This window comes from Macrosteles quadrilineatus, unplaced genomic scaffold, assembly GCF_028750875.1.
Source record: "Macrosteles quadrilineatus isolate MER2022 unplaced genomic scaffold, UCM_ALF_1.0 Scaffold_6__1_contigs__length_79288215, whole genome shotgun sequence".
Classification (NCBI taxonomy): Eukaryota; Metazoa; Arthropoda; class Insecta; order Hemiptera; family Cicadellidae; genus Macrosteles; species Macrosteles quadrilineatus.
The window spans coordinates 55800414-55826065 of record NW_026542599.1 but is presented as its reverse complement, the minus strand read 5'-3'; the positions used below and the strand labels follow the sequence as shown (position 1 = coordinate 55826065).

At 33.6% G+C, this 25652-nt stretch overlaps 1 protein-coding gene across 1 annotated transcript in view; it reads right to left on the bottom strand.

Annotated features, from left to right (window-relative positions):
- Positions 1-16431: 16431 nt before the first annotated feature.
- LOC128996981 (C-Maf-inducing protein-like) overlaps positions 16432-25652 on the bottom strand; it is a 100207-nt gene continuing 90986 nt past the window's right edge. The window contains exons 15-17 of the mRNA XM_054422552.1: positions 23326-23520; positions 22636-22741; positions 16432-20549 (exon numbers count right to left, since the gene is read on the bottom strand). Coding sequence (XP_054278527.1) covers positions 20425-20549; positions 22636-22741; positions 23326-23520 — 426 coding nt within the window. The 3' untranslated portion in view covers positions 16432-20424. The remainder of the gene's footprint in view (positions 20550-22635; positions 22742-23325; positions 23521-25652) is intronic.

The window sequence follows — 25652 nt, the reverse complement described above, 5'->3', positions numbered from 1 at the left end:
ATGTTAAAATGCAACATGTTAAAATGTAACATTTTATCATGTTAAAATGCAACATGTTAAAATGTAACGTATTAAAATGTAACATTTTAAAATGTAACATTTTATCATGTTAAAATGCAACATGTTAAAATGTAACATTTTATCATGTTAAAATGAAACGTTAAAATGTAACATTTTATCATGTTAAAATGAAACATGTTAAAATGTAACATTTTATCATGTTAAAATGAAACATGGTTAAATGTAACATTTTATCATGTTAAAATGAAACATGTAAAAATGTAACATTTTATCATGTTAAAATGCAACATGTTAAAATGTAACATTTTATCATGTTAAAATGCAACATGTTAAAATGTAACATTTTATCATGTTAAAATGCAACATGTTAAAATGTAACATTTTATCATGTTAAAGTGCAACATGTTAAAATGTAACATATTAAAATGTAACATGTTAAAATGTAACATTTTATGATGTTAAAATAAAATATGTTAAAATGTAACATTTTATCATGTTTAAATGAAACATGTAAAAATGTAACATTTTTAAATGTAACATTTTATCATGTTAAAATGAAACATGTTAAAATGTAACATTTTATCATGTTAAAATGCAACATTTTAAAATGAAACATTTTATCATATTAAAATGTAACATGTTAAAATGTAACATTTTATCATGTTAAAATGAAACGTTAAAATGTAACATTTTATCATGTTAAAATGAAACATGTTAAAATGTAACATTTTATTATGTTAAAATGAAACATGTTAAAATGTAACATATTAAAATGTAACATGTTAAAATGTAACATATTAAAATGTAACATGTTAAAATGTAACATTTTATGATGTTAAAATGAAAAATGTTAAAATGTAACATTTTATCATGTTTAAATGAAACATGTAAAAATGTAACATTTTTAAATGTAACATTTTATCATGTTAAAATGAAACATGTTAAAATGTAACATTTTATCATTTTTGTTAAAACATTTTTGTTAAAATGTAACATTTTATTATGTTAAACAGAAACATGTTAAAATGTAACATTTTATCATGTTAAAATGAAACATGTTAAAATGTAACATTTTATCATGTTAAAATGAAACATGTTAAAATGTAACGTTTTATCATGTTAAAATGAAACATGTTAAAATGTAACATTTTATCATGTTAAAATGTAACATTTTATCATGTTAAAATGTAACATTTTATCATGTTAAAATGTAACATTTTATCATGTTAAAATTAAACATGTTAAAATGTAACATTATATCATGTTAAAATGAAACATGTTAAAATGTAACATTTTATCATGTTAAAATGCAACATGTTAAAATGTAACATTTTATCATGTTAAAATGAAACATGTTAAAATGTAACATTTTATCATGTTAAAATGCAACATGTTAAAATGCAACATGTTAAAATGTAACATGTTAAAATGTAACATTTTTTAATGTAACATTTTTAAATGAAACATGTTTAAATGTAACACTTTATCATGTTAAAATGAAACAAGTTAAAATGTAACATTTTATCATGTTAAAATGCAACATGTTAAAATGTAACATTTTATCATGTTAAAATGCAACATGTTAAAATGTAACATTTTATCATGTTAAAATTAAACATGTTAAAATGTAAGATTTTATCATGTTAAAATGAAACGTTAAAATGTAACATTTTATCATGTTAAAATGTAACATTTTATCATGTTTAAATGAAACATGTTAAAATGTAACATTTTATCATTTTAAAATGAAACATGTTAAAATGTAACATTTTATCATGTTAAAATGTAGCATTTTATCATGTTAAAATGCAACATGTTAAAATGTAACATTTTATCATGTTAAAATGAAACGTTAAAATGTAACATTTTATCATGTTAAAATGAAACATGTTAAAATGTAACATTTTATCATGTTAAAATGCAACATGTTAAAATGAAACATGTTAAAATGTAACATTTTATCATGTTAAAATGCAACATGTTAAAATGTAACATTTTATCATGTTAAAATGCAACATGTTAAAATGTAACATGTTAAAATGTAACATGTTAAAATGTAACATTTTTTAATGTAACATTTTTAAATGAAACATGTTAAAATGTAACATTTTATCATGTTAAAATGCAACATGTTAAAATGTTACATTTTATCATGTTAAAATGAAACATGTTAAAATGTAACATTTTATCATGTTACAATGCAACATGTTAAAATGTAACATGTTAAAATGAAACATGTTAAAATGTAACATTTTTTAATGTAACATTTTTAAATGAAACATGTTAAAATGTAACATTTTATCATGTTAAAATGAAACAAGTTAAAATGTAACATTTTATCATGTTAAAATGCAACATGTTAAAATGTAACATTTTATCATGTTAAAATGCAACATGTTAAAATGTTACATTTTATCATGTTAAAATGCAACATGTTAAAATGTAACATTTTATCATGTTAAAATGCAACATGTTAAAATGTAACATTTTATCATGTTAAAATTAAACATGTTAAAATGTAAGATTTTATCATGTTAAAATGAAACATGTTAAAATGTAACATTTTATCATGTTAAAATGAACATGTTAAAATGTAACATTTTATCATGTTAAAATGAAACATGTTAAAATGTAACATTTTATCATGTTAAAATGAAACATGTTAAAATGTAACATTTTATCATGTTAAAATGAAACATGTTAAAATGTAACATTTTATCATGTTAAAATGAAATATGTAAAAATGTAAGATTATATCATGTTAAAATAAAACATGTTAAAATGTAACATTTTATCATGTTAAAATGCAACATGTTAAAATGTAACATTTTATCATGTTAAAGTGCAACATGTTAAAATGTAACATATTAAAATGTAACATGTTAAAATGTAACATTTTATGATGTTAAAATGAAAAATGTTAAAATGTAACATTTTATCATGTTTAAATGAAACATGTAAAAATGTAACATTTTTAAATGTAACATTTTATCATGTTAAAATGAAACATGTTAAAATGTAACATTTTATCATGTTAAAATGCAACATGTTAAAATGAAACATTTTATTATGTTAAAATGCAACATGTTAAAATGTAACATTTTATCATGTTAAAATGAAACGTTAAAATGTAACATTTTATCATGTTAAAATGAAACATGTTAAAATGTAACATTTTATTATGTTAAAATGAAACATGTTAAAATGTAAACAATTAAAATGTAACATGTTAAAATGTAACATATTAAAATGTAACATGTTAAAATGTAACATTTTATGATGTTAAAATGAAAAATGTTAAAATGTAACATTTTATCATGTTTAAATGAAACATGTAAAAATGTAACATTTTTAAATGTAACATTTTATCATGTTAAAATGAAACATGTTAAAATGTAACATTTTATCATTTTTGTTAAAACATTTTTGTTAAAATGTAACATTTTATTATGTTAACATGAAACATGTTAAAATGTAACATTTTATTATGTTAAACAGAAACATGTAACAAGTTAAAATGTAACATTTTATCATGTTAAAATGAAACATGTTAAAATGTAACGTTTTATCATGTTAAAATGAAACATGTTAAAATGTAACATTTTATCATGTTAAAATGTAACATTTTATCATGTTAAAATTAAACATGTTAAAATGTAACATTATATCATGTTAAAATGAAACATGTTAAAATGCAACATGTTAAAATGTAACATTTTATCATGTTAAAATGAAACATGTTAAAATGTAACATTTTATCATGTTAAAATTGTACCGATTTTGTTGTAAAAGGCAACAAATCAATACAGGTTAATGCGAAGAACAGTCAGCTGGTTTCAACAATAGATCAGTATAGACCAATGCACCACGCACTAAAGACGGAGAGGGGATAAGGTTTAGCCGGGCGGCCATCTGTTTAAATCAGTACTCAGTCCTTACCCAAGTCTCATCGTAGCTAGTTCGGTAAAATTGTTTATCGTTCGTGGAAATTAAATTCATTTCGCGGCGTTTGGTCGGCCAATCTTAAATTTCCTTAAAGTCGTTCAGCCTATATCCCTAAGGGATATAATTGCCTCGCGATCGGAAATTAGAATCAGTGTTTTTGTCAAAAAGTGCAAAAGTTCGTTACCGGCCAAACGCAGTCCGCCATTTGAAAATTTCTCAAACGATTCACGAGTTCAATTGATCGCGTGTTGTAGTATACCGGCTAGTTACGTTTTCCCATCCTTTCCCCTTTGTGTTATATTTGTGGACGTCCAAACTGTAAGTAATTTTGTGTATTTATTTGTTAAATTGAGATTTTCAGTGAGTCGCACTTTGGTAAATTTTCCTGTCTTGTTTTGTCAATTCATGTAGAATAAGCACATGTTCATAGGTTCGATCACAATTTGTTGATTTTTAAATCCATTCATATTGTTGCAATCCGCTTTATTTATTAGACTGTGATATTTCTATAGTATTAAGAATAAATATATGAAAATGTTTTTATAGGGTAATTCAGAGTTGCTTTGTAATATTTTTATATAGTATTTGAATTTTGCACAGAGTCATTATTAAAAGTACAATTCGTTACAGAGTGTCACAATCAGCATTTTAATTTGGGGGAATCATTTAATATCAAAGGAGGGATTAGGTTGCTGGTTCGGCTGAATCGGGAAGTGTTATCGGAGGCTGTGCCAGTTTGCATATAGACGAACCGCCAAAGTGCCAAATTAGCTATAAAACAATAAGCAACGTTCCAGTAAATATTATTACGATTAAACGCAATACTGTTTAATCAGTTGACCTTCGAGAATCGACCTTCATATTTACATCGTTGGCCAACGAACAGGACTTGTTTGGCACTGGTCGTCTCAAATTAAATTAAATACCACTCCTCCGTTGACACCTTCGAGATCGGTGTGAAACCGCGCCAAATATTCCCCTTTGAATAAATCCGTTCAACATTCTCAGACAGATCAATTCCGTCTGATTGTGTCACTCAAGGTCATATTTTTATATTGCACCACACAATCAGAAACTGTCAAACTGGAATCATTGTAAATCTTAAATAATGCTTAATAAATCAAATTGTACTCACTTTTAGTTCTCAATAACCTGGTAGTTCTTTATTATATGCTATAGTATCAAATTGGTAAACAAAAGGTAATTCAGTAAATAATAGGCCACTACAAAAGATTCACCTTTTAAGTGCAACACTAAACACTAGTGTAGTAGTGAGCAAGTAAATTCGGTGTAGAATTAAGACTGGTAAATTGCTCTCATTAAAGGTATTACTTTTTTGGAAGAACTACAAACAGTGCCAAGGGCGTCCCCTAAGGACCTTTTGGGAATATTTATATTTTGCAGGGCCCACTCATATTTTTTCAATAACATCAAGCTTCCACTGCCAAAAAGCTCTGTCTGATATTTTTATTTTCTGGAGTTCTTCCAACCCAGGGGCAACCAACATTTGTAAAGATTCATTTGAGAGCATTGCAAGGAGCAAATATATTTAAATACAATATTTAAATATATAAAAGTAGTAGGAGGGAGTTGTTTTTATTTTTCTTCACAAATAAATGATATCATCGCGTGATCTCTTGGTACTGTTTGTGTCTGTGCGATTCACTGAAATTGTTTAGATTATAAGAGATTCTATTATTATTGTTATTGTCGTTGTGTATTGTGCTGTAATTAATTGTCAATTGGTTTTTGTCATCGTGGAAAATTCGTTTTGTTAAAGTGAGATATATTATCGTAAATTGAATTATTTTCCTAGCGGGAAAAATGCACCAACAATTTGGGCCTGGGTATAATACAACTGCGAATGACCGACGCGATCGTATGTCAAGGAGAAATTTAGAGGAATTAATCGATTTAAATGCGCCGATACACCAAAACAATGAGCATATTCCACCAAATAATAATGGAGTTAGTTTAGGTAGACAAAATCCCGATTGTCGTTTACCGATCGTAAACGATGACGAACCATCGTCAAATAGACAAAATTCCGCTTGTCGTTTACCGATCGTAAACGATGACGAACCATCGCCAATTAGACAAAATTCTAATAGTTGTTTAATGGACCTAAACAACCACGAATTGACTGAAATGCTATCAAGTACGTCGAATGCAACTCAAGATAACAGTCATGCCAACAGCTCGTCGTACGTGGATATTCAACCTTCAAACGGCGAACGTGCGAGAGAGATGGAGATAGTCACTGCACAACAAAGCTCATCGCACACTACAGCCAGACGCGCCGCCCCGCGCCGCGCCGAACCGCCGTGAAATAATTCCGGCCGAATAGTTTGCATGGGAATCAATGAGAGTGCGCACACTTGAGCGCGCCGCGCCGCGCAGCCGTGTCCGCCTCGGAATAATTCCGTTGGCAGAACTCTCGGGAGAAGTCGCGTGGAATTGTTCTGCTGAAGGCGGCGCGGCGCGCTGTAGTGTGCGATAGGCAACGGAACCGATTTCTAGCCACGGCCACCTTCGCATGTCTTCGTACTACCTCGGTCCAGTAGTTGTGTCTTGTTTTTCAAGGTCTGAGCATGTTAAGTAGTTCATAAAACTTTTCGGGGGACATTCTGAAATATTGGAAACTTTTCGTTTGTCTTTCATTAAATCGGAGAAAAGGTGGTGAAATTCCCCAAATGTTTCCCACTTCTCGTTTATGGGATGGAAACAGGCAGTGTTTTGCCTCTTCTCCCCTTCTGATTCCAGTAGGCAAAATAAAAACATATCTTCGTCCTCAGAGCTGCTCATCTTGGAAAGTAACCAAAAATCTACACTTGACAACACATAAACGAGACATACGACTGCACAGAACTACAGGCACTGCTCCACTGCCGGTGAGGTGCGGTGAGGGACGGTGGTGACGGCGGCCAGTATGTGCGACCTCACAGCGGAAGTTTCCATAGGGCGGTGCGGCGCGGCGCGGCGCGTTTGGCTGTAGTGTGCGATGAGCTCAACGCGCGTCATTTCCTGTAGCGACTGGTTCACTGTCCACTGTTGCCCCGGTCAGTGCCACTGTACACCACCCACACCCACACACTCGACCTCTCACATACACTCACCATGACACACACGTACACGCTCACGCATACAATGTTAGTCAATCACTTACTAAAACCGATCAAATTGTGGTAATTGAACTGATTAATAAATTGAATACAGTCGACGGCACAGATGAACTTGAATTAATTTCATTTCTCAAAAACATCAAACCAATATTTGATATTTCTCCGAATTGTCATACAGAGATCATTAAACTTATTATCCCTAAGGTCAAAGGTCAAATGTTCCAATTGTTTTTAGAAGCAGTATCGAGTAACGCACGCTGGAATGTCTTACATGACGAGATATTACACAGATTTATTCCGTCAATTAGGCGACGAGAGATTGCATCGTTTGAGTTAGATCGACCACAACAACCGAATGAAACTTTTTCAGAATACGTCGATCACATCATATCTATCGCATTCGCTTTAAAATCGTCAATGTCAGAAGGCGAGGTGATTGAGATTGCTTTGACAAAATGTAATCCAACTGTTCGAAGTCATTTTTCGTTCGGTCAAATGCCACAAAGCTTATTTGAGCTAAAATCATTCGCAAATAGAATCACTAGTTCAATGCGTGCCGAAGAGAGATATTTTGGTAATGCAAATCGACGCCCATTGATTAATTCATCGCCTAGGGTTGTGAATCAAACTCGTCACAATCCAATTACGTCGCAAAACGATCTACGTAACAGACCCAGGGAAAGAATTGTAAAATGTTATCGTTGTCAAGGTGAAGGTCATATCGCTAGGAACTGTAGGGTTTCTTTAAACTAGATTCCGACGTTGTCAAGGGCACACAACGTCGAACTGTAAAGTTATCGCCCAACAAAAGTATGCAAGCAACAGATGTATCCGCGAAACTGCCGCTAATTAAGGTATTGTTTGGCAACAATATAGACTGCCTATCGCTGATAGACACTGGCAGTAGTAGGTCATTGATGAGTAAAACGCTTTTTAATAAGTTGCGAAGTGCTAATTTGATCAAACAGTCAAGTAAAATTAATCAATCAGTAGAAGTCGCGAACCGCCAGAAGATAACTGTGCGGACAGAGGTCAAAGTTCATTTTAAGATAGATAATCTGTCATGGGACTACAACTTCTGGGTAGTCAATCAACTTCCGTTACAGTTAATATTGGGGTACGATTTTATGAAGTTTGCGCGAATGTCCGTGAATTTAGGTGATTCAACAGCGGAGTTTAAGTTTAGGGAGAGTGTTAAATCATATTGTTTGATAGGAGAAGGAGAGATCCCAACTTGTGATAAACCCGATTTAGGTGATTCACCGCTCACAGACGACGAACGAAATAAATTCGAAAACCTACTTCGACAGTTTAGCGACGTTGTCACAGACAAAATCGGCTTAGCCAAGACTGAGCCTTACAAAATTCGTTTTAGTAAGGATATTGTGCCATTCCGACAAAGACCTTACCACGTCCAGCCAGATAAGATGGTAATAATGAGAAATACTGTGCAACAATTATTAGATGAAGGGGTAATAGAAAAAAGTGTTTCAGAGTTTAGTTCTAGCGCCTTCCTAAGACCAAAAAAGGAACCCGGAAAATTTAGATTGGTAGTCAATTATAAAGAACTAAATAAGTTTATTGAAATGGACAGTTTCCCACAACCAGAAGTAGATAAAGTTTTTCCTTATTTTAAAGATGCTCGTTATTTCACTACACTTGATTTGAACAATAGCTATTACCAATGCCTATTACACCCTGATAGTAGGAAATACGCCGCTTTCAATGTAGGATATGCCTTATATCAGCCTCGTACTTGTCCCCAAGGAATAAAAATCGGTAGCCAGGTGTTAGGACGCATAGTCGACGAAATGCTAGGAGACTTAAAATTTAAATGTGTAATAAACTTTGTCGACGATCTCTGCATTTATAGCGCAAACCCACAGGATCATTACAATGACTTGAAAATGGTTTTGGAACGTCTAAGGGCCGCCGGACTTACAATCGAACCCAGCAAGGTCACCTTGGCAAAGAGGGGCATGCGTTTCCTGTCACACATAGTAAAGGATGGCAAACTGTATGTGGACGATACTAAAGCTGAAGTTATTAGTAATTTTCCTCGACCACGCAATTTAAAGGGTGTGCAACGATTTATCGGCATGGCTGCTTTTTATGCCAAGTTCATACCTAATTTCTCCGAAATCAGTAGACCATTGAATTACTTGAAAAAGAAAGGCGTAAGATTCAGGTGGGGTCCCGATCAACAATCTAGTTTCGACAAAATAAAGCAAACATTGTCCTCACCCGTCGTACTTCATCTTCCAGATTGGTCCAGGAGATTTATAATGTCGTGTGACGCAAGTGAAAACGCCGTAGGAATTGTCCTGGAACAGGAAATTAATGGCAATAATGTTCCAATCGCTTTTGCCAGCAAAACATTCTCAGGTGCTCAATTAAAATACAGCATGTATTTGAAGGAATTTGCCGCTGTATTGTACGGCCTGGAAAAGTTCAAGGATTATCTCACTGATAACCCATTCATCCTTAAAACCGATTGTATGGCTGTAACATATGTTATGGGCTCCGACAAGACTACTGGTATGTTAGCGCGTTGGAAACTACGATTTTCACAATTTCCATGCGAGAAAATCGAGCATTGTAGGGGCACACAAAACATAGTAAGCGACGCTCTAAGCCGGATGTTTGAAGTCAATGAACCACAACAGACTAAAACCCCAGCGCCACAAAGCAACGTTGGCCCCGACCGAGTCAAAGTCAACAAACAACAGCCGACTAAAACTCTCACACCACAAAATGATGTTGTCCCCGAACAAGTTTTCTTTCTACAACACTTCCCTGAAACCTTTGAGTCACTGAGTTCGAAACAACGCGAAGACCCACAGCTCCTCAATATTATAAATAACATCGAAGATGGAATCGACGTACCGAATTATTTTATAAAAAAGGGTATACTACGTTATCAAAAAAACCCCAGAAATCCGTCTAAAATCGTCGTTCCGACTCAAATGAGGAAAATGTTAATGAAATATTTTCACGACATTTCAATATCAGCTCACCTAGGAATAAAAAAGACTATCGGGCGAATCACACGCGAATTCACATGGGAGAAAATTTTCGACGAGGTTAAGCAATTTGTCAGATCTTGTAGCCTTTGTCAGCTGTCTAAACCAGCTCAAGCGCTAAATATTGGCCTGATGAATTCTAAACCTCCCGAAAGATGCTTTGAACGACTACACATCGATACCTTTGGACCATTAATACGAACCGCAAATGGAAATATGTACGCATTAGTTTGTGTCGATACATTTTCAAAGTTTAGTTGGATTATTCCATTAAAGAAGGCAAACACCAAAACAATAATTGCAGCGCTAAGGGAAAAAATTTTCACTCAACATGGTTTCCCAGAAATAATTGTATCTGACAACGCATCCATTTTTAAGTCAGAAATGTTTAAAAGTTTTTTGTTCAGCTTAGGGATCAAACACATCAATACTTCTGTAGCTAGGCCAAACTCAAATCAGTCAGAAAGAGTCAATCGCAATCTGAAAATAGCGTTAAAGATATTCCATTCGCAAACACAAAAACGCTGGGATGAAAATATCGCATATTTAAACATGGGTTTAAATTCAGCCGTCCACGAAACAACCAAAGCGACGCCTGCGCGAATTTTCTTAGGACGAGAAATTAATCATCCATTGCAATTACAGTGGGACATCGATCAGGAAAACGATACTGACGTTACAGAGGATTGTATCGCAAAAATCATGGATAATATTAAATCAGCCCATCGCAAAAGTAGCGCCAGATATAATAAAAATAGGAATCCATCGCCGTTCCAAGAAAACGATTTGGTATTATATAAAAGGTACATACCAAGTAATAAAGCCAACGAAGTATCGCACAAATTGACTCAAACATGGAAAGGTCCATACGTCGTAACCAATGTGTTAAGTTCAGTAAATGTCAGAATTGAATTAGTCGAGGATCCCAGTATAAATCGAGTAGTTCATGTATGCCAATTGAAAAAATATTATCAGCGGTAGGTGGATCGAATCGTATCGTATTGTTTTGTATGTGTTTAAATGTTTAAATGTGGTAACGTAAGAATCTTTATATTGTATCATATAAATATTGTTGTGAAAAATTGGAGTAACAGTGAGTGATTTCCCTGACAGTGAATAAAAATCAATGATGTGCAACGGTGTAAGTGTGCTGGGCGACTCGCAGGCCAGAAGGATGTGTGAAACATGGACTATAGACGACCCCAGTGTTGATCTCAATGCCAGTGGGACCCGAGGCGGTTGGACAACCACAGACTTAAAATCAGCATTAAGACCCATATTGCCTCATCTCCACAAAACCTGTTTTATTATCTGCTCCATAAATGATATATTCAAGAAAGTACCCCCGAATCAAACCAAATCAAATCTTAAAATCATTACAACCCTCATTAAAGCCAGCAATAGAGACATTATAATTTCGACCATTCCCCCCACCCTCAACAGAAACCCACAACATCAAAACCAAATCAAACAAATCAATGTGTTTATACAATCGTTACATAATCCGCCCAGAGTACGAGTGTTACAATTTCATAAACAATTCCAACCGTTAACTACAATAAAGAAGAATGAATACTTCAAACACACTTATAAAAACGGCAGAAGAGATATTGTCCATCTGTCGAGAGAGGGTTATCGCCTGCTTATCGCATCACTGACAACAATGTTATCGCCGCTCTCTGTCTAACCATTGTTGAGCGCCCGCCCCACCCTCCCCAGCTGACAGCACTACTATCGGACCATTGTTGGGTCACTGTGCTACTGATCCACTAGAGCCAATACACCTGTGCCACTACGCTGCCGACCAACAACAATGTACGAGCCCAGCTGTTCACCACCTCGGACAACACGCTCTGCTGATTGCCACATGTGGTAAATCATAGTGTCTATTCTGTGCGCGGGATGCCTTTGTGTGTTTAATGAGGAAATGATCAGTTGGTGTCCTTGTCATAAAATAGATCATTGTAATAGTTTAGTATTGTTGTTACCATTATTTAAATTGTTGTTGCCTGATTGTTGTCGTTATTGTTGATTGTAAATTGTAATTGTGTTCATGTGTATCGTCGTGGTCCACCGGCTAGGCCAAAAATGCTCCGAAGTAGTACGATAGGTTTGACTGTCCTGGGCCGATCACGGATCATTTTTTTTCTGCTAGGGGGCATTTTGTACCGATTTTGTTGTAAAAGGCAACAAATCAATACAGGTTAATGCGAAGAACAGTCAGCTGGTTTCAACAATAGATCAGTATAGACCAGAATGCACCACGCACTAAAGACGGAGAGGGGATAAGGTTTAGCCGGGCGGCCATCTGTTTAAATCAGTACTCAGTCCTTACCCAAGTCTCATCGTAGCTAGTTCGGTAAAGTTGTTTATCGTTCGTGGAAATTAAATTCATTTCGCGGCGTTTGGTCGGCCAATCTTAAATTTCCTTAAAGTCGTTCAGCCTATATCCCTAAGGGATATAATTGCCTCGCGATCGGAAATTAGAATCAGTGTTTTTGTCAAAAAGTGCAAAAGTTCGTTACCGGCCAAACGCAGTCCGCCATTTGAAAATTTCTCAAACGATTCACGAGTTCAATTGATCGCGTGTTGTAGTATACCGGCTAGTTACGTTTTCCCATCCTTTCCCCTTTGTGTTATATTTGTGGACGTCCAAACTGTAAGTAATTTTGTGTATTTATTTGTTAAATTGAGATTTTCAGTGAGTCGCACTTTGGTAAATTTTCCTGTCTTGTTTTGTCAATTCATGTAGAATAAGCACATGTTCATAGGTTCGATCACAATTTGTTGATTTTTAAATCCATTCATATTGTTGCAATCCGCTTTATTTATTAGACTGTGATATTTCTATAGTATTAAGAATAAATATATGAAAATGTTTTTATAGGGTAATTCAGAGTTGCTTTGTAATATTTTTATATAGTATTTGAATTTTGCACAGAGTCATTATTAAAAGTACAATTCGTTACAGAGTGTCACAATCAGCATTTTAATTTGGGGGAATCATTTAATATCAAAGGAGGGATTAGGTTGCTGGTTCGGCTGAATCGGGAAGTGTTATCGGAGGCTGTGCCAGTTTGCATATAGACGAACCGCCAAAGTGCCAAATTAGCTATAAAACAATAAGCAACGTTCCAGTAAATATTATTACGATTAAACGCAATACTGTTTAATCAGTTGACCTTCGAGAATCGACCTTCATATTTACATCGTTGGCCAACGAACAGGACTTGTTTGGCACTGGTCGTCTCAAATTAAATTAAATACCACTCCTCCGTTGACACCTTCGAGATCGGTGTGAAACCGCGCCAAATATTCCCCTTTGAATAAATCCGTTCAACATTCTCAGACAGATCAATTCCGTCTGATTGTGTCACTCAAGGTCATATTTTTATATTGCACAACACAATCAGAAACTGTCAAACTGGAATCGTTGTAAATCTTAAATAATGCTTAATACATCAAATTGTACTCACTTTTAGTTCTCAATAACCTGGTAGTTCTTTATTATATGCTATAGTATCAGATTGGTAAATAAAAGGTAATTCAGTAAATAATAGGCCACTACAAAAGATTCACCTTTTAAGTGCAACACTAAACACTAGTGTAGTAGTGAGCAAGTAAATTCGGTGTAGAATTAAGACTGGTAAATTGCTCTCATTAAAGGTATTACTTTTTTGGAAGAACTACAAACAGTGCCAAGGGCGTCCCCTAAGGACCTTTTGGGAATATTTATATTTTGCAGGGCCCACTCATATTTTTTCAATAACATCAAGCTTCCACTGCCAAAAAGCTCTGTCTGATATTTTTATTTTCTGGAGTTCTTCCAACCCAGGGGCAACCAACATTTGTAAAGATTCATTTGAGAGCATTGCAAGGAGCAAATATATTTAAATACAATATTTAAATATATAAAAGTAGTAGGAGGGAGTTGTTTTTATTTTTCTTTACAGGAGAAACGTCCAAACAAAATTTAGTTACAGTTTTTAAACTAAAAAAAGGCTATAAGAATCATGCTATACTTAGACAAACACATAACTGTGAAAGATAAATTCTCAAAACAACATATATTTTGACTGTCTAGTGTTATGTGTGTTAAAAATCAACTACACAGTTTGGTTATAATAAAAAATGTCCATTCATATGCGATGACACTAGAAATGACACTAGAAATAAGAATAATATAAATTACCAAACATAATCTTAGCTTTTTTAAAAAAAAGGGAGCCATTATGAGATCAAAATTTTTAAACCATTTTCCTACAAAATTAAAAAGTAAAATAAACCAAAATAATTTCAAAAATCTAGTTAAGAATCATAAAAAGAGTTATTATTCATTTGAAGAGTTTTTTTCAATTTAAAAATATACTAAGGTAGGTACAGAAAAGTATAAATAAAAATGTATAAAAATTAGTTATAGTCTGACACTATTCATGTATGTACATATATGAATAAAGAATTTTGATTCCGATTCTGATTTAGGACAAAACACCTGTATCATGTAATGTTTTGGTACCTTTCGTTCTATTCTATTATTTCCTAAACTCTGATTTTCTAAACTCTTCCCATCTCCAGAAATCCCCAATAAACATTAATAATAATTGTATCCAAGCAACAACAATTCAAACTTATTCAAACCAAAATTAAAATTTACCATGTCTAAACAAGAAAAGAAGGCGAATCTCTGCGGCAAATGGAAGACCTGTCAAGTTGATGCTGCAGTCAAGACCACTGGGGGTCTGGGCCTTGGAGCTCTCGGATCTCTAATGTTGTTCAGGATGGCCAAGTGGCCTCTAGTCCTGGGGACAGCTATTGGCCTAGGACTGGCCTACAACAACTGTCAACAATACATCAACGAGTCCCTCAAGACGGCGGAGAAGGACAAGTGAGAATTCTGAGGTGTTGATTGATCTGCAATGTGTTTTGTTAAATTGAATATGAATTTTTGTCTTTGATATGAATAAAATCTTATAGTTCTGGAAATTGCTTAAAAAATGTCCTCCTAGAAGTCTATTTTAACATACCAAAAAGCCACGAGGGTGGGGAGTCGAGAAGTGGCCGCCATCTTGAATTTTAGGTGCCATTTTTAGGGTTTTCATAAATAACCCCCTTGAAAACTATCAACTTTTTGTATAGGCCTACAAATTAAAAAATTAAAGGAAATTAATTTTCCTGCAAGGAATATTCATAATGTGTTTCCCTATGTCCAACCATTCAAGAGATAATTACTGATTAATTTTAAATTTAAATTTTCTAAGGGGAAAAACTACATCTGTAAGGTGGATATTTCAGTTTAATCAGTCTCTAGGAGCATGTTTTTTTACTTATAGAAAGTCAAAGCTCCACAGATAGAACGCAGAAAAAGTTTATGTTTATGTGTTTAATGGGGAGGTTATTGTTAACCTTGATTCTACCATTGTGGAAGGGCATATGCTCTTCAATATGCCCAAAAGCGCCAACAATTGTAATTCTCTCTTCACGTAGTTGTCTCGAGAAAATCACGTTTGCAGAAAATAACTACGACGTTTCTGTGATCCATGAGAAATAATCACAAAGTTGCCATGGTTGAGGGAGATAACCACGACTTTGCCACGATCGCGGGATACGACCAAGATGTCGCCGTATTTGCAGGAAATGACCACGACGATGTTTTACTGTGAAGTCTGTGCACAGATTTTTGTATGCTATCTGGAGAAGAGATATTTTGATAATTTTCTGTTGAACTTAAGAAAATGACACACTGTAATCCAGTAGCTAAAACAATTCTGCATCTGTGCAATTTCATATGTTCCTGATAGTCCTTTGGTTGGAGTAAAGTGTGTAGCATACAAAACTAAGCTAGGTGTGCGATTTTACTGACTAATGTTATAAATGAAAGGGTGGAAAGTATGAGTCAGATTGCTGATACTGATTTTGTTGAGTTTTGTGTTATGTTTGTTCTACAATGCTATTATCGGATTGAACCAAATTGGATGCATGAACAGATGTTTTTGTCACACCTGATGATGGACTCCAGCAGGTTCAAAACAATAGAATGTAACTAGAGGACGCACATTGCTCCGCAGTGTTGAATTGTCATATCCCAGAAATAATAAAATTTACACAATTTAATAATGTTGATGTGATTTTAAAAAATTTTAAAGGTTTTATCTTGTCAGTCACTTAGATACCAAGTAAATGATAGTGATCGATATATGAATTTAAAACAAGTAAATATTATTTATAAAAAAAAACCAAAGGGACTATTCACCAAGAAAAACAATTTTTTTGGAGAAAGAGAAAAACATTTAAATGAGAACATTTTTATTTTACATATTGAGAATTGACCAGTCACGCAGAACTTGATACAAATCAGTTATACACATCTTGACAATACAAAATTCAAACAAAGTGTTTACACAAGTAATGTATTATAATCATAAATAAATAAATTCACTAATACAGTTCAGTTATGTTTACAAATCTAACCTAACACATGGCTTAACAATAACAATACAATTTGCAATATCACAATTACATACTTACATACTTAACAATGATATTGAATGAGTTTGCTTCAGTATTAAAGTTTTATTTTTACCGCTCTAACAGCATTGATAATAGAACCCGCTTTATCAAAATCTGATTAACGAATAACATTTGAATATTTGTATTATTAGTCTAACATTTTATGTTTTATATAGATTTTTATGATGTTTATACATACAAAGTGTGGATGTAGAAAAGTAAATCTTTGGTATTTTCTTTAGGCAAGAAACACACAAAGTGTAATATAAAAAATACAAGGAAATTGCTGTAAATCACAGCCTACACAAACCATATCTGAACAAAGCATGAAATCTCAGTGCTAAGAAAATATATGGTTTTTTTTAAATGCCATAAGAGTTATAATTTCATGGTTTGCTATGGTTCTCTAAAATTATAACCAGCACTTTGCAATCACATTTTTACAAGTTGTAACTGTTTTACGTAATAGCATAGAGATTTCCCTTCTTTATGGAACAGCTGAAGCCAATTTTATTGTTAGTTCTGTCCGATGTACTGTAGATGTCGTGTTTTGTTTATAATTTGTTTATATTATTTTAGGGTTAGTTTCTCATGATTTGTGCCTCACTGTTTGGTTATATAGATAGTGGACAAGTCATTGTTTATGATTAGATAGTTTTATTTGGTTAAACGAGGTTTTAAATTACTGAAATAGCAAGAAACGAATTGTAAACAAAACACGACTCTACAGTACACTGGACTAACAGTAAGATTGGCTTCAGTTGTTCCATAAGGATGGGAAATCTACTAAGGGAGTATGTTTTATCTACGGTGATAGATTAGGGATTCTATCGAGCTACTGACGTAGCCAAGCACAGGGCCTGATTAAGGGTCTAGTCGCCAGTAGGCTGACGTTTTTCGTGCCCCCCCTCCTCCCTACCACTACGCCTCCTCTCTGCCACCACTTTCAAAATTTTGAAGTATGAATACTAGTACTGAATTCAAAAATAGAAAATGGCCAAAGTCATTATACTACTATTCAGTTTATTTAAAAACAAAAGAAAACTGATCATAAATTAATGCATGTTTTGATTAGGAACTTTTAAAATAGTAGCAAATCGGTTGTTTAAGGAATGTAAAACATTTTGATTTAAAATAATGTATTTATTTTACATCAAAAAACCAAACAATAATATACATACTTTCTAAATTACCTCTGTTAATCACCTAGTCCTAAAACAATTTTATTAGGGCTTTTAGATGGAATTACTTAGTTTACATCATTTATCTGTATCTATCTGCAACAAAAAGTATCATTAAATGTTTTTACAATTCAATTATTAGACCTACTATAAATATAATGATTATGAAAATCGGCCGAACGCACCCTTCCCCGCCTCATTACCTACCTATGTGCACGAATCCTTTTTTGAAATAAAACATCTTTTACGCCCCCGGTCCTAACTTTAAGTCTTAGCTGTCCGGCATCCCCTTAAACACTTGGCTGACTGGCGCCCTAGGCTCCAGCCTGATTAGCCTAATGGGTAATCAGGCCCTGGCCAAGCAACAGCTTGTAAAATCTGTTAATCTGTGTTGTAAAATCTCAAAACGATTTTGATCTATAACAGATACTTCATCCACTAAAAAAGTTGTGAAGGAAAATTTACGCCCCCATTACCTATCAAAATCTATTGTCCATTGATAGGTTTGTATGCAGAAAAGTGTTTAGGCGCAGAAAGAGGGCATAAGTGGCTTAGGAGTTAGCAGGTCGTACACAGTTGCACAATTTGGCTGGCTGCAGGTGTTCATCAGTTCAAAACAAGACAATGGTTAAGGTTTATGAAATATTAATATTTATGAATATTTGCTTACTGTTCGGCGTTTTACGACTAGGATTTACTGTACTCCTATAGAGAGTATAGAGACCTCTCCTATCAGTTTAGCAATCTCTTGTTCAGTCACGCTGCAATCTGGATGCGTAATTTCTTCAATTTCAGTCACTGCCTGAAACGAGACTGGTGAACGACCGCAGCCAGCCAACACCATGCAAAACATTGCACACATTGTTATAATGTTTACAACCATCTCTGAGCTTCCTCTTCCTTTTTTTTATGTACAAACAGTACCAACAGATCTTCGTTTTGATAATATCAATAGAGTAGCTTTAGTTTTACATACGCAGTTACTCTAAAATACTATCCATAAAATTTTGTTGCAGTTAAAATTACTATTATTACACTTTACACAAGAGCAAACCCATTCAAATTAATTTCAACCAAAAGATACCTCCAAAATGAAACAAAGTGGCAACACTGCTTTGGTGTTTGGTGTAGGGAGGTTGGCGGCATTGCATCCCTGCTCTCAACGAAGGCACTGGCGATGAATCCGATTACAAACTCATCATATGTATAACACCTTTGAGTCTTTTGTAGTCTAGAAGTAAACGACTATTGCCAAGAGATCCTGCAATCTAACTGAAAGTCTACAAATTCAAGAACTAAATGCAAATCAGTTCTTCAACTCACTAAACTACGCTTTCCTTCTACGACTTATCTGTTCTAAGTCAAAGCAACTCACTATACCTGACCTAAGAAATAAAACTTTCCAATAAACTATTTATATAAAACAAATTCACAGCCATAATAATGGAACAATTGTTCTTTCAAGTTAGCATCGATGCGACAATATTTTGGAAGAGTTGACAAGTGTTTAGTTTTAGTTACATTTTAAATTCATGCAATTGAGTGATTGATATCATGATACACTGGAGAACACTGGATTTGTTGTGTTTGAAGATTGTAAATTTAAAAAAATCCTGACAAAATATTGTGAAACAATAAAAGACTTCGAGAGCTAAGAGCTGTTTTTCAGCAGATATGAAAATTACCTTAGCCAAAAGGTTAGCCAACGACATAGAACATTAGATTAGATTTTTACAATAATTCTAAGATGGGTGTTAAATAAAAGATTATAGCTTTGTTACTGATAAAGATATTATAGTAGCTGGTTTATTAGTCAAGATCATTTTATGTGAGCCAGTCACAGAATGCGCTAGTGTCTAAAATTCTATTTTCTGCCTAATTTTTTGTGCCTGCCTAATCTTATGGATCATAACAGTTGCTATTATAGCTCACTTAATAAAAGTCATTTAATAAAATAAATAAATAAATTCCATTAGTTTGACTTGATGAAAAAGTTTGTGTATTCAATAGAAATTAGTAATTTAGATAAGCACAATCTGTCGGTGGCTCACATCAACTACAACGATTTTGATTAAATTGAATGTCTAGTTGTATTATTAGTCAAAAGTATTACCTTTAAATGTTAGTGTGAATCCAAAATAAACATCTCCAGTGACTCTGTTTTAATGTTTTTCTTTTACTTTAATTCGTGCTAAAACACACTTTTGCCAAGATAACACAATTTTAAACTTTGGAAAATTTTATTATAACCATAAAATGTAAAATTTACATATAAATTTATATTGGTTTAAAAATCAAAACCCGAAACATTTCAAAGTAACTATTTCATTAGGGGGTCACAGTTAATTTAAATGGTCCTTTTGATATGTGTTTCAGATATTAAAGAATTACAACTATAAGCCCTTCAGCAAATGATCGCAACGAAATACAAAATGCATGTCTAAGATATTCTTAGTATTCCTAAAATAGCCTAATGTGCGTGTCACATTTTAAAAGCGAAATTGATAAACCGTTTCTTAAATATTTTCTTCTTGTATAAGTCAATGAGATTATATAAAGCCACCATGGACACACATACAACATAAAGTCATCAAACTTGTAACAAATTACTGACGTTCTGACGTTTCACCAAGCCTCTGTGTAACGTACGTCGAGCTCTTGAAGCAACGGCAGCTTCTGTTTCAACTCCTCGAAAGTGTGTGCACTCAGTTTGGTGCTGTTGAGATTAAGTTTGCGGAGATTGGTCATAGCTGAAACATTGTTTCTTGGTTGAATTGAAATAAAACTGTCTATTGAGGAAGTAGCTAACAACAACAATATCTTTAGCGTTAGACGAGACATTGATTGCAAAACAACAACAATATATCTTTTGCGTTAGAAGAGTCATTGATTACAAAAAAATGTATCCTCATCTTAAATATAGCAGGTACTATTAATAATTATTAATAATATTACTAACAAAGAGATATAATATTTCATGTCCAGTTAAAAACTCTTGAACACTGTTAAAAGTGAAATTTATTATATTAAGTTTGGAATTTTTTAATTTTAATTTAAATGTTTGGTTCAAACTTGTGAAAGTGCAATGTTGTTGAACGGTTTTATGCCGAGGTATGCTATGGAATAAAATGTAGTGTGTTTTAGGAATCAGTAAGTTAAATGAATTGCACATCATCATTTATTTGATTGAAAAGAAAAAAAGAAAAGTTTTGTTTCAAGATCGAAAATTAAGGGCTTTACATTTAATGTTAAAAATGGAGCTATTATGTTTTATTTATGTATAAAGACAAATGTGTTTTTTTTTGCTTCTTGTGTAAACAAGCTTGAGCTAATAGGCCCACATGAACAAGTTAAAAAAAACATCAAACTACTACAGTTTTGCAGTGTGCTCCTTCTCATTCAAATACGTTAAATTAAGGCTATTCAGTACATCCATAATTATGTCAATAATATTGATATCCCTTAATTGTGAGGCATAAAATTGTAGTTTAATAGTTATTTAGGCTACTAATAATGATTTCAAGAAGTATCCATTAGTTTTTTCCACCACCCTCTGAGGGTTTAGGGTTTTTTTTTGTTCCAACAAGGGTTTGATCATAAGGTGTGACAACAAGGGCGCCCGCAGGGGGGGTGCACTTGCACCACCTTGGCTGAAAAAATAAGAAATAAATTTATTACCCATAATGTTCTGTAATCACTTGAGTTTTAAGAAATGTATAAAGTACGTTCATAATGGTGATTTCTACAAAATGTTTTAAATTGAAGCTTAAATCAAATAAGTAGTTGACTCACAGATCTACTATTCTTTATTAATTTAGCAAAACTATTGAGAAAACAAAACCAACTTTCTTTGGCTGTTTTCTAGGCTTTAACTGTTAATTAATTTGTCTTTATAATTATTGTTTGGCTTGTGGATTTAACCAAATAAATTATACATAAAATCTTCAAATAGCTTATTAGTTTTTAATGTTTGCATAAAAAAAACTATGACTTACCCTCCTTGATGCACAATATACTATTTTGTTTTGGTTGGTTTCTACGTGTTACCAAATAGCGTAAAAATACGTTTTAAAACTCTATATTTTCAAAAATTTCTCAGGAAAGGCCCCGGACCCCCCAGGTGTTTGTTAGACCTATATATTGCACCCTCCTATTCCAAATCTTGGGGGCGCCCATGTCCTTAACACCTCAACTCCTTCTTGACCTTCTGGTTGATGATCTAAAACAGTGAAGTACAGGGTGCCAAAGAATAACTTCTTTTTTTCAAATGTTCTTTATTCGGTCAGTTTTGATGTTGTAGCGGAGCAATAGTAACACGTTCAAGAGCCGGTAACATAAAATATGGAGCATGCTTTTGTGAAAGGCCCACTTTTCAAAGGTTGTTTGTGATATACCAACCCAATGTGTTTTTCAGAATTGCTTTAATTAAGCCCCACTGCCCCCCACTTCATGCCAAAAATCAATATCGTTATGTCAGCCATGATGTTCTGTTCAGACATATTGCAAGTGTTACAAGACAAAAGTATTAGAGTGCCTTTTTCCATCCTATGATACAATTTAGGCAGTAAGAGATTCAATGCTGCGATCTCATTATGATTTGGAGGCAAACATGTTTAAATATCGGACTTTCAAAATCGTTCCCAAACAAAAGCTAGTAGGTCAAACAAGTAAAATGCTATTAAGGAGTTTACTTTTATTGGGATAAGGTTCAAATTGGTTGGATTAATCTACTATCTGAAGGTGTCCTACAGTCTACTACGATAGTTCCATAAGTTGATGTAAACTTATAGCTCAAAGCAGAACATGTTTCTAAGTAGTGTTCAACGATCTCATTACCTGTAAGAGCAGAAATGCCTTTGTCAGTGACCGAAGTTTCACAGAGGTTAAGGACTTGAAGTTTAGGCAAGTGTTCTGATATAGTAAGCAGGCCAGCATCTCCAAACTGAAACAATATTATTTCTTTTAATAGTCTTACAATACAAGTTGATTTTCAACTTTGTATTGTTTAAGTACAGTAACTTGTAGAAATGTTAAATCGTCATCCAAGGTTGCAGATAAGCCTTGTTGTGCTTCAGGTACATGTATTTTTTTTTTTTTTTTTTTTTTTATAAATATAATGATGAAAAATAAGAATTTTGGTATGTCCTAGACTACTAGCATCTTCAAACTTAATGCAAGAGAGAGGTGTTTTGATGTCTGGTATATCCACAAAATGTTGATGGGTTCATTCATTAGACCAATTTCTCATTGCCATTTAATGCAGGAATTTTTTTGTAAATTTTCTATCAAAATGTAATATTGTAGATTATTCTATGCCTTTCATAGCATATGAATGCAAACACAATACGTCTATATTTAACCAAAATAAAAAGTAACCTCCTCTTTAAACTAGGTAGAGTAAAAATAGACAAAACATGTGTTGTATGTAAAACTATTAATCTCACTAATGGAGTCAACTTCCACCCATTTCTATCGATTCATTATAATGACTCTTGCGTAAACACTAAAAAACAATAAAACCATTACCTGGGTAGCCCAAAGGTTGAGGTAGCGCAGAGAGGGAAGTTTGATGATGTGTTCGGCACATGCGCTCGTCACGTGCGTAAAGGCTAGACTAAGACACTCAAGGTTCCCGAGCGCGCCGCAACTGAGCAATCTGATGACATCACTGTCTGTAGAGCGACTGGGCAACGTCAGCTTACGAGGGCCTCCACGCTGTTGCTGAAACAGGCAGATGCTATTAGATTAAATTGGACATCAAGGATTGTGTGAAGAGCTATCTAGATCTCCAATCACCTTGATCACTTCAGTACTGAGCAAGATATTAATAAAATCGAAAAGAAAAATGCCCATTGGTTTATTCACAGTTTTCAGCAACAAGTTACAAATTCGAATATGAGCCAATTGTGTCTATCATGCAGTGAGTCTAGAGTAGTGATGTATTAATTTTAATTTTCAGGCAATGAGTCAACAACCTTGTGCAACCATCTTCTGACATTTAAAAAAATTCTTGAAAATTATGCAAATTGTTTCATTATCCAGATGGATCCAGTCCAAATTGATTTTGATGGATGAAGTTACATGTGTCTCAACTTATACAGCTTCTTCATCCATCTGGTGGCAACTGTTGGTGCTGCTAACAAAACAAATATTAATTTCACTTTAAGAGTAGGATCAGCAGTGGCGGATGTACGATATGGGCTAATGGGCGAACGGGCTTAAGCCTCCCCTCCCCCCCTTGGACTCATAAACTTACGCACTAGATAAAACGAGCCTCGCTCCTCAACTTCCACTTAATCATGCTAGATAAAACAAGCTCAATCTTTGAAAAAAATCACAATTTTTGAAGATAACGATAAAATAAATGTTGGGCATATAAACAGTTTTGCCTACATAAACTCAAATGGGCCGCAGATTTAGGTTTATATTTTATACAATCCTTAATTTATAATGAAGCTAGAGGACAATTAAACTATTAAACTATCCGACTTCTGATTTGTAGTATGTAAGCGTTGAGCTCACACGGATTTTGACAGGAGAGATGGACAAGTCCATTTGCATAATCAAAGGGGAGTCCATGAAGTTACATGTGTATTTAGGTTTTGAAAATGAAATGAATGATTTAGGTATATTTTGTATGAAATAAATTACATTACTGTATTTCAATTGTTTTCTTTAGTTTGAAAAAAAAAAACAATACTCACCTTAAATGGACTACCTGAAAAACTATATATAAAAATTTGTATCAAATGTTATGATTTATGGTTTTGATTATTAAAATTAACATATTTATTAATTTTTTTATTTATTAGAAAAATAAATCAGGCGTATTTAATCCTAAATAAAATTGATCATAAAGAAAGGAGTAGAGGAGAAATGTAAAGAACAAAAACCTTGTTACGATATTTAATATCACAGACTGCATTAAAATTGCGTTTTGAAGCCTAATAATTTCAAACATTTTACCGGGGAGGACCCCCAGACCCCCCAGCTGTACAAGGGGGTATTCCATATCCCCCGGTATTTAGCCCCGCCCCCCTACACTACATCCTAGATCTGCCACTGAGGACCAGAATAGAAGCATAAGTTCAGAGAGTGTTAAAAAAAGACAATGGTGATACGGTAAAGGGAAACTGGACAAAGGATGGCTAATGAACTTACCAAATGTGTGTGAATTTGTTTTATTTAAAGAAAGGCTCTAGGCCAGGATTTTGAATTGTAGAATAAGGAGGATAGCAGCTATCCCATGTAGCACAGAAGGTTGGGCCAACGTTGGCCAACTGTGGGACAGTTGGTCGATGGTTGGTTGGAGCTTCCACATCCAACCAACCGTTGTCCAACAGTATATCTCGTAGTTGGGCCAACCAATATTTACAACTGTGGACCAACATTGGTTCATAGTTAATGAAATACATTAATATGCATTGCTGGGTATCATACATCAAGCCAACCGTTGTCCAACCGTTTTTCACTCCGTTGGACCAACAAAAGATACTTTTGTTGGACCAACGATGGTCCATAGTTGAGTTTACACGACTTTCATTCTCTGGGTCTAGCTTTCACAACATAATTTATTATAATAATGCAAATATTTTTAAATTAATATTCTTTAACTTATTTGCAACAATTTAAGGGGAAAGAGTAATTAATCATATAACAGTCAATTATAATAGCATTAATAATCTAACGGTAATTATTAATCTATATTCAAATACCAGTATCCTCTCTAACTCCCCCCCCCCAAAAAAAAACTACTTATGATGCCTTAACAGATTAACAGAATCATATTATACTGTGTAGTACGGTATCAAAAGTTTTAAGTATTGCGACCATTGCAACTGTCGGCTACTCTT